General features: G+C 31.6%; 1 protein-coding gene across 1 annotated transcript in view; it reads left to right on the forward strand.

Annotated features, from left to right (window-relative positions):
* The window catches only part of LOC107453634 (ectonucleoside triphosphate diphosphohydrolase 1), a gene marked incomplete in the record, with an annotated part of 39401 nt that overhangs the window by 17470 nt on the left and 10395 nt on the right, over positions 1-11536 (forward strand). Inside the window, 2 exon segments of the mRNA XM_043049261.2 lie at positions 9105-9243; positions 11291-11432. Of these exon segments, the coding sequence (XP_042905195.2) occupies positions 9105-9243; positions 11291-11432 (281 nt within the window).

Raw genomic sequence — 11536 nt, forward strand, 5'->3', positions numbered from 1 at the left:
CAAGAGCATTTGTGGAATCAGTCCAATAGTATGTTTCAATATCTGGTTCTATTCTGTCTTTTTTAACATTCTCAGCTAGGCGAGCAGCAATTAAACACGCTAAAAGCTCAAGTCTTGGGATCGTTATTGCCTTCAATGGTGATACTCTGTTCTCAGCTCTGACTAATTCGCAGGACACGGATTCTTTGGTTTCTAGTCGAATAAAAATACAAACAGCATAGGCATATTGACCGGCATCAGCAAACACATGCAGGCTACAGTGTTTCAAGGGGAAAAGTTGTTTTCATCAACCATCTAGAAATAAAAATGTCTTTCAAAAGTACAATTTGATTTTGCCAATTCAGAAATTTCTTTGCGATATCTGCAGGTAGTTCTTTATCCCGTGGAATCTTTTGTTTCCAGCAATCTTGGAGAAGTGATTTTGGCAACAATGTAAAAGGACAAACCATGCCTAGAGGATCATAAATTTGTTGAGCAACAGCCAGAATTTTCCTTTTTGTTACTGGAAAAGGATCTTTAGTTACGTTATAATTTGAATTGCAGTACAATACATCTTTTGATAAATCCCAGGAAAGTCGAAATTAGTTTTCCTTTGTCCAGCTTCTCTGTCTCTTCAGTGATTATAGTTGGAAAAGGGTCATTCTCTAAGATAGTATAATTTCTTCGCCATCCTTTCAAATCAAATTTTCCAGACAATAATAATTCTTTCGATTGTTCCACAAAAGTTTCCCTGTCTTCAATCGTGTCGAAAATGGCGAGACAATTATCAACATAAAAAGTGTCCCGTAACAATAAAGCAGTGTCCTTCAAGAGGTTGAATTCTTCGTTCGTGCTGAAGCATCGAAAACGGGTCTTTTTTTTGTCGTTGATGAATTTTTACTTACAGCTCTGTGGAGAAGAAAATGTCCAGGTAGAACCTCATTATCCGTATTCACTTCTTCAATAATTCCTTCATTCAACCAGGCCAACAAGACGTCTTGATAAGCATCCAGGAGTTTTCCTTATGTCACCGCATATCTTTTCTTGTTCTAATACTTCGAAATTACAATTGTAAGCTTCATCCAAACTAGTTAAATATACTCTAAAACAGCGATGCGTTTGCTGCGGAGATTCAAGGCCACCGAATAAGCTATGTATTATAGGAACTTCTCCTAAACTCTCATAGTTCATCAATTTTACAGTCTTTGCACTAATATAGGAATGCTGGCTACCTGTATCAATCAGGGCCCGTATAAGATGTCTAGTATTTTTAGCTCTAAGATATACCTGTAAAGTTTGTAACAATACACTATTTTTATTCGACTGAATTGTAAGTGTTTGATCTTTCGAATATTCATCAGGTTTAGGGGTATCTGCTATTTCGGATTCATTGGACAAATTTGGACAATGAAATTTACAGCAACAGAAACACTTTATTTCACAATAACACTCTTTAGAAGCATGACCCTTTTTTAAACATTTGAAACCAGCAACCAGATTTCTTAACTAGCTCTCGTCTTTCATCTAAACTCATATTTTTTGCTTTATTGCAATCTGAAGAATAATGTTTTTTAGCACAAAAAATACACTCTCTTTCAAAATTATCATTTGCATTTAACAGTCCTGAAGCAGTAGGAATATCATATTTGTTTTCATTAAAATTACGCTTATAATATTTCTTATGTGTTTCTCTATCATAATCAAATGTATTTTCAGCAATGGCTAATCTTTGTTCTCCTTCTACTTCTGATTTCAAAAATTCCAAGAGAAGAGTTAATTTATTTATTTCCCCCTCTTCCTTATTTTTTTTTTTTTTTTTACTAAAAGAGAACTAATATGGCGATCCCATATTTTCAAAATATCATCTGACAAACAGCTTTCTACCAGTGGGTACGCTTCGATTTTATCATAAAGTTTAACCAAATTGCATTTATTATGATTTACAACTAAACTCAGCAATTCTCTTACGTATACTTCAATAAGAAGTTTATCTTTCACAAAACGCGCTTTTAAGCCTTCGATTACAAGAGGATAATTCGAAGCGGTAGGGAGAAAACTTTCCACAAGGTCACGAGCACGTGATTTTTCCGCAGTGCTCTGAATTAAATAAACAAATTTGTCTTCTGCCGATAAATCTGGGTCATCATTAATTTTTTTAAACTAACTCCAAAATCCAATCCACCCTTTAATTGAACCATCATACTTGGGCAATCATCATACTTTCATCTAAGAGTCTTTTTATTTACCGATTCAAAAAAGGAATCATTATTCTTTATAAGCGGTTACTGACTAAGCGATTTACTTAAACGCTCCACTTTCGTTTTGAGCATAACGTATTTGTCTGCGTACGAAGCTATTTTTTCATATTCAGAATCATTTTGAGATATTTGTGTATCTTTTGAGAGAATGTTTATCATTTGGTTATCGGCCACTTCTAATTTTCGGAATTTATCACTTAAAAGTGACATCAAAATATCTAATTCATCGTAATTAATGGGTTTCGTATTCAACGCTACCTCTATTTCGTTTATTAATAGTTTCGATTATTTTAAATCTTATACAGTTTTAGTGACCCGGCGTCCCTGTTCTGGGTGCCAATAATTTTGCTTTCGATGTAAACAATAGAGTTTGAAATGATATGTAAAGGGTACTTACCCCTTTCCTAGGTTCTTTTGACGCAAAAGGTTCTGTAAGAGATTTCTTAACAAAATAAACGATCTGGAAAAACATAGATATATATTTATTAACACAAGTAAACTAACGTAGTTTATTAACACAAGTCTTAACGTCTAGCTTTTGTATACTTTTTTGAACACTGAAGTTCCGAAAACTTTTCACTGTAGAAAATTCTAAACCTGTGCATTTCAATATTAATTTGAAATTACAAACAGTTCACATATTTTTCTTAATCACACTATTCTAAATTTCAGTTGTTGAGAAAAGTAACTGTTGTAAGTTTAGTTTTAAAGTCTTTCCCACCAGAGGGCTCAAACCATATGTTGTAAAACAATATGAAATAGTACTGAAAGCCGGATGTAAAGCATCGGCTTCGATGAAGATTATTTTGTGAGAATTTTTTTGATAATTCGGTGAGAATTCCCCCGATTAGCCATATGATGCTCACTACGTGCTCTTGCGCGCCGAATCCAATCAATTAAAAATGAAAACTGTTGCCAGCGCGAGAAAAGAAATATCATCGGTTTTATTGATACATACGTACGTATTAGCGTTTTATATAATATAGATATGGTCTCATTTAACCCATTGTTACACGAAAGTAAAAAAGGGCAAAGAGTCGACAATGAAGCTGTATAGTATCACCTGATTATTAAGATTTCACATCTAATATTTTGGCCAGGTTGATTGAGTAAATGTATGGAGAATTTCATTTTAAAAAGAGAGATTTATAATGCCAGTAACCAAAATTAAGCATCGTTTGGCGTCAACTTTGACGTTTCTCCATAACAAATAATTAAATTTTCTCCATTCATTTCGGCTTTTAGTACATAGTTTATTCTTTTATTTCGATAAGTACTTATATCCGAAGCATCATTGATAACAGTTTTGCGACTTATTAGCATAGCCTTAAATATATTACTTATGCTGTCCCTCATATGCTTGTTTCGATATACCAAATAGATACCAAATTGATATACCAATAGATAGAACTAATAGATACCAACTATATTAATATTAAATACTGCAGTAATAGGTTTTTTTACAGCCGGAATCGTAAAAGTTTTTCATTCTAGTTATACGAGAATGGGATACCCGTAAGTGACAGTATCTTGATGGGTTGTTGAAACATAGTATTTGTTTACTTCAGCAACTGTTCTTTCCATTCCATTTCGAGTAAGCCATGCCCGTCCAGTATCAATTCTCTTAAGTGACACATTCTATATTCTTTCACAAAGATTTCAATTCCTTCACTATATATTTACACAGAGATTTAACACAAAGCCATATGGAGCATAAACCAACTAATTACGCTTTGAAGTTGCCAGGTACTCGAAACAAAAATATATCACGGTTACAATGAAATACATATAATAAATCTAAGTTAAGTAAAAAAGTAGACGAGTTATATTTCAACTGATTTGATGTGAGATACGAATCTGTATTTAATTAACTCGTCCTTCATTAACATCCTAACTTGCGTAGAGAAAATTATAGCTCCACTTTGATGCGCCATTTTGCTGATAAATATTAGCTGACGTCATAGCTCACATGTGTGGAGGTCTTCTTTTTCTTAAAGAATGGCCGAATTACCAAATTTACTGAAAATATTGGTTTCCCTTAAAGACAATAAATTTCAATAGGAAAAAAAAATTAAAAATAAACTTAACTATGATTTTGCAAGAAAAGTAAAACATAAAATATAGGTTGCAACTTAAAGAATCGAATTGACGCAATCGATTTTTTTTTTCAGAGCATTTTATATAAGTTTATTTCAGAACTAAACAATGCTCATTCTTTTTTTTTTAAATTTTTTATTAATTTATTGTTATATTTATTCGTTTTGACAATATTTAAAACAACAATAACTATGAAATTGCAATAACTTTTGTACAAATTTGATTTACACCCGCGACAAGTTTATAAATAAAAGCACGTCAAATTTCACTTTTATTTAATAAGTAAGTTAAATACATTTTTTTTTTAGTTCTCTCACTTTTCAACAACGTTGCTATCTTTAACCGACTTTATAAGAAGAGAGAAATGATACATAATATTTGTCTCTTGTTATAATAACATAATGATATATTTGGATATAATAATGATATGCAAATAACGATGCGTCACCAGCATTCTCGTTTATTTTTTACATTGTGCATACAAAGGTCTATTAATACACATTTTTTTCAAGTTCAGTTGATTGTTTTTCAGTTAACATCGTGATGTCTTATAAGTAATTCATCTACATTTGGAATTTCACTCAAGTTTTGATCACGTTAAGTTAGAGATCATTTTTTTTTTCATTTGAGAGAACACTATAATTTATTTACAACTCAATCACGTCTCACTTGAATGAAGACAAAAGAAAAATTATACTTAAAAAGTGTCCAGACAAGTGTCATGTCTCCACACATATTATATTATCTATTAGTCATAAAAGAAGCAAGATCGAACCTGTCTAAAAATGCAAACTTGAGTAAATAATTCTAGACATCATTTTAAAGTTTAATGAATGCATAATTTCTAACTTCTTCCCTTGTAGAGACAGAAAGATTTTTTTTCAATTTTAAGTATTACCAAATGTCACTATTTCATTTTTGATGTAATAAAGTTGGTTTACGACCCCCACGATATATATATATATAACATTTAAAAGAATAGAATAGACCTAATAGTAATGCAGTGACATGTTTAAGTTATGGCCAAATTAAACTGAGCTAGATCATGTAATAAATATGTAACCACCACTATATGTTATTTTTTAAATAAAATGCGAGTATATTGGTATGAGAACCGTGATCATCCAGACATCTAAAGGTTAAAGTGATAAAAAAAGGAAATTCCTGTTAGCATTAAAGTATGTCCTCTGCGCAGTTCCTTCAAACTCATCTACTGTTCAAGATAGAGATATCAAAAAGTTGCAGTAAAACCACAAATTGAGAAGTTATTTTTCCACCTTGTATTTTTTTAAAAATGAACTATAATTTGTTTTGTCACGCAATTGACAGTGTAACATAACATTGCTTTACCAAAATTAACTGCAGATTTTTGAGTAATAAATCGATAGAAGTATTCTATTTGTCTATTTCCACAAATAGGTTCCAATAAGATCTCTTTGTATACCCCGGGCAGAAGCAATCTTGTATGAAGGTATTAAAAAGTCAAGCTTTTCGCAGAAAAACTCACTTGTAACCTGAAGCTAGAGTTACCGGGTATTTTTCCCAATATATTTTAACACAGAATGCTAATTCAAAAAAAAAAAAAAAAAAAAAAAAAAAAAAAAAAAAAAAAAAAAAAAAANAAAAAAAAAAAAAAAAAAAAAACATCCTTTCTACAATGTAAAAACTGTGGTGCAATATCTATTATTACGAATTTGTATATATGCGTTTAATTTTGTAAATATTCCTTGTTACGAGGCTAAATATCTGAGACGGACCCAAAATTAATTTCAAAATTTTCAAGAAAGTCTCGTAATTCTAACGTAATTTAGAGAGAAAATAATTCCTAATGCATTTCTTATGGAAAATTTGGATTGGCGACATTTTGTTTTGCCGACTTGGTGATAATTTTGTAAAATTGGCGATACTTGGCAGCCATTTTGGCAATAAAATGATAATTGTAGAAACTTCGAGCTACAAAGCAATAAAGCCAATATTTACGGAGTTATACGAGAATTGTCTAGAATCACGTCGCAAGTTTTTCGCCGAGCTTCGATAAATTAAGAGTGTGCTCGCAGTGTGTGTTCTGGCCTGAGTTGGAAATTTTCTCGTCTGCGATTGTGAATCCTTTGTCTTGTTGTATACCACACTGTTATTGTAGCTGTAATGGGGTGCTAGAAATCTCTGTATTTTCTGAAAGATTCGGCTCATAAATTTTTGAAGTCTTTTCGTTCTTTTATTCATCTCTAATCGAAACGAACTCCGGTACACTATCTAAAATTTTTGAAAAGCTCTGAAACATTGTCCCAAATCGAGGCAATAAAGGAAGTAACTAAATGTAAAATCCAATAAATGCGAAAGTTTACACCATTCATGAATTATTTTCGCCCATTTTGGAGTCAGACGATCGATATTTCTTGTTTACTATCGAGCAGATAAAGTAGCTGAATATTTCACGAAATATTATTATAATTAAATGGTTATAATGTGTATGATTTTAGTTTTATAATAAAGATAACTACGTTCTCATAAGACAGTTTTCATAAATCTGTCAATTGTATTAAATAATTTTATAATATTTAATTTATGTCTGCTTTGGTTTTGTTAAACCTTGATAGAAATCATATTCCTTATGTATATTTGATTTACAAACTTTAAGAAATATCATAAATCCTATCATAGAAATAACTTTCTTATGTCTTTAATTTATAATTTTTATATTAACGAAAAGAATACTTTACAACGTGTAAAAGAACGGTGTAGTAAAGAATTATCTGTACAAGAATTGTGTCCCTTTTGTCGGAGTCGTTTTTACAACGTTTAGTTGTGTAACGACCTCTCTAGCAAAGTTATGGATTTTATTTTATGTTGAAGTGAACTGTTATGGGTGGAAGGTAGGTTGACAGAAAATTATGGAATAAAGTTAAAAAATATATATACAAGTTTTAACGATTCTTTCTCATTGCAATTTAAGAAGCCTTTCAAAGCTTGTAAAGGTATAGGAACTTTATTTTTCAATTATAACAACCGAAAAGATAAACAAATACATATATTTACTGTGAACGGCAATTTTGAGTACAAAGTTGCAACATTATGGTAACAGAATTCGTATTGAAGAAGCGATATTATTAAACCATAACTAAATTCACCAAAATTGTATAGAGCGATATCAATTTTTTAAAAAAAAATTATGATGATTATAAGTATATGTTTTAATGTTTTTGCACCTTAAATGCTCTTATTTTAAATCTCCTTAAGGCGTGTCAGTTTCTTGTTTTAAATGATGTTCGGAATGAGAAAAATTCTTGAAAAATCCATTATTTGGTTTGTGAAATATTAAAAAAATTTCGCATTTTATTAAGTACTATGTAACAAACCCCTTTCTTAAATCGGAGTTTTCTATACAGACTTATAAGATTATGAAGATTATTAATTATAGATTTGAAATAGCCCAATCTACATCAATATGTAGTCATCGTTGACAAAATTGTTTTTTCTTGTAGTGTAATTTTTCGATAGTCTTAGAACTTCAAAAAGTTTCTAGCTCACCAGTTTTTGTTTTATTGTTATTTTTAAAAAAATTCAGACACTCTTCGAAGTATCTTGTTTAATTTTAAATTCATTTGATTCACTCTACAGAGTCACGAAATTTTTTTAATAAACATGAAAATATAATTGAGGAGTGTTTTCCGAAGATAGTTTTTGCGACACAATAAAAATTTAATGCCAAGGTACGTTACGTTTACATACAGTTACCAAAAACACTTCAATCTATATATATATTTCTCTTACACGGCGATAAAAAAAAGCCTCATTACAACTCCCCGAATGGCAACGCTAGAAAATAGACCAATGATTGCCGCTAAAAATGTCACATGCCAAATCTAGCTAAGATGGCTCAACATATAGCACTTTTAAAAACGGAAACTGAAATAACCAGGGAGAGCATAAGCTAGGCAGAAGTCTTTGTCGATAGATCTCTATTTTAGTTTTTTGTCGAAAGCGTTTTTTTTTTATCGAATTTATGTATTACGAATTTATTTGACAATTTTTGATTTATATCACGAATTTATTTGTTTTACTAGAATTTATTTGTTTATGCAGGTTTTTCCATTGCAATTCACTTATTTAAATTTTTAATAGACTTAATTATAGCCGAAATTTTAACCTTTTTAAAGAGATATCAGTTTTAGAAATTTTATCTTAAGATTTTATACTATAACACATTTCTAATAGATTTAACGAATTACATGTCATTTATTTGAATTCAAATTTATTTTAAGGACTCAGTATTTACTAAAAAGATGTAATTTTTTTTAGAAAAAAAAGTTTTATATGGATTTGAATGATTGTTTTGAATTCTTAGAATTTTGTGCATTTGCAATGTACCTAAGTTAGTAGCGAGCGAAGCGAGACTGGTTTGCGAAGTAAACCATATAACATTGCGTAGAAATTTTCGGGGGTTGGCGAGCGTGCGTTAGCGAGCAGGGGGCGCAGCCCACTAGTTTATTTAAATACCTTAAAAACGAATTATTTGGGTAAAAATTTAAGTAAAAATTAAAATTTGTTCGCAAGGAACTTTTTTAATTATCAACACTTAAAAGCCATATTTTTGGCTATCGTTTAAAATCTAATTTTTTAATTTTTTTTCTAAAACATATTGTACACAGATTTCTATGAGTGTTATCAGTATTGTGGTAAAATTTGAAAATGAACGAATAAAAATTGAGCTTATTTTGTTTTAAATTTCCGCTTCCTAAATTTTTTATTGAAGTCATTATTTGTGTGTAGGTGGATTGTCAAGTCGTCATCCCGAGAATCACATGAGACGGATCACGGTTTGTGTTAAAAATGTTACCAACACGATTGAAGAGGCACAAGATATTCCTGTTCATGTTGCAACAGGCAGGAAGATTCAAATGAAGGGCGGGTAAGCGACATTCTGAAATTCATGCAAAAAATATTCAAAGGCTGCTTCTACAGTCTTATTAACCTTCGGCTTACGGGTTCCAGAAGTGGACCAGAATGACAGTAAGTAAAGGGTTAATAGAGCGAAGTGCATCATCAAATCCTATAAAATAAGAATACATCAAATGAGTTTAGTCGGAACCAACAATTGACAGATTACTTTAACAGCCGAGACACGCTTGAAAAACGTATGCATTGTTGTAGTTCATTTACGTTGCACTGGGCGACGGTCTGGGAAGCATCCCTGAGGATGATTCGAGGACATGCCACCCCCAGTTCGGTAGCCCAACGATCCGTGACTGAACCATCCGTCCACTGCGGGACTTAAGCGCATTGAAAAAAAAGAGGGAAAACTATAATAATAATTCTATATTAGTCTTAGAACTGGATCCTTGAGGCAGTAAAGAAATACCAAAACTGTGGTCATAGATATTCTTAATTATTGTGCAACTTTTTAATAATACTATTGCATTACTATATAAAGGAACTTCATTTGAGAGAGTCTACCTTTAGTGTCTGCTGTAGAAAGTTTTGCAAGTATATAAATGGCAAGGTGTATTCTTAGAAAGGTAAAGAAAACTACTCTAGTATTCAAACAAGCTAGGGTCATTACTAATACTCTATTGAATAAAATTAGAGCATTAATAAATCTATTACGGCTAAGATGATTAAATAATAGATGAACAAAATTCGCCATTTCGAGAGCTCTCCATTGCTGAAATCATATCCATCCAATTAAATCTTGGTACTTCCGTCATGAGGCACATCTATCTGCAGTGAAATGAAACACCAAAATAGAGTAAAATTTTATATGAAAATATATCAAAGCAGGATGATGATAGAATAACCGGAATCACAAGATAGTCTAAAAATGATGTAGAAAAATTGAGAGAATTTAATAACAGATTCCAATGTATGTTTCACAACGATTTCTCGTGGTGTTTAAAAAATTAACAAATGTTTCGGGGACAATGAATCTTCAATTGATACAGTTTCATTAGGCTTCTGTTGACAAGTTGCATAGTTTTGCCGATATTATCCCAGATATCATTTTCAGAATGTCATCTCATTCCTTTGTGTCGAGGAATTCAGGAGGTCAAGTGGAGACGTACAGCGTTTTTGAACATATGTTTCTAAAACCTTCCTTATACCTCATGTTCAATAAGTGTTCCTTTTCACGATGTTGAACTTGTGGTGGCGGGTTATCTCTGTATGCATACAAGTTAAGAATCATTGTTCAGACTCATTAGTGGATTCATAGCACATGTGTCCAAAATGGATGATATTTGGAGTGAACTTTTTCCCTCACCTGAACTCATCCTGAATTCTTTGAGGTTTAAATTTTTAGAGTATTATATTCGACGATTATTCAGTCGACAATTCATTTTTCATCTGTGATAGGGATTGAACGGGTCGATGAATATCTTGAAGATATTCAAGAGATGATGTGGCCAGCCAGGTCCTTAGACCTGAATCCTATAGTGCAGACAAATCTCTATACCTCTTCCAGAAACTTTCAGATGAAAGTACTGCGTTCATGGAGATCTGTTGTCCAAAGATTCCCGATTCATAAAAATTTTTCTTAAACGTAAATAGCCTGAAGATCCATCTTTTTTAGTCGGAGCAAGTTCATATTAAGCCCTCGTCTGTGCAACTCACTGTAATGCCCATAAATAAGACAATTTTAAAAAACATACTGCGCACGCAATACTAATCGGTTTTAGTTTGTATGGACATCTTTACAGTGTTGTATAATGTAAATACAATTTGCGAGCTGAGATCAGAAATTGAATAAAATACATTACAATGTTCGATAATTAATTTAATAGTGCATTATATTACTTATTTAAGTCATTTGGTAAAAACACTCAGATAACTACTTACATGCATTGAACCCTATTTCCATGAAAATATCTTTAATTAATAATCGTTGAAAATATTGATTGATTGATTTTTAAACGAAGCAAAGATTAAAAAGAGTTTTTAAAGTGATGTCTTTGTGTTGAAAGGACAACTAATGTTTCATCCCTGATGAGAGAGTTTCTGATGAGAGCAGGATTCAAGAAGACTGTAGTGACAGTAATGAGTGGAGAAGAGGAAGCTCTCTATGGATGGATTGCTGCTGCTTACCTGAGAGGAGATGCCAACAAGGTGAATCGATTCTCTTTTTTAACTCACTTTAGAACCCGCTTTACCTGGTTCGCACTCTCTAAAGAGTAATTACGGGAATATATATATATATATATAGTCTTTGT

The sequence above is a fragment of the Parasteatoda tepidariorum genome, chromosome 1 (assembly GCF_043381705.1).
Source record: "Parasteatoda tepidariorum isolate YZ-2023 chromosome 1, CAS_Ptep_4.0, whole genome shotgun sequence".
Taxonomy (NCBI): Eukaryota; Metazoa; Arthropoda; class Arachnida; order Araneae; family Theridiidae; genus Parasteatoda; species Parasteatoda tepidariorum.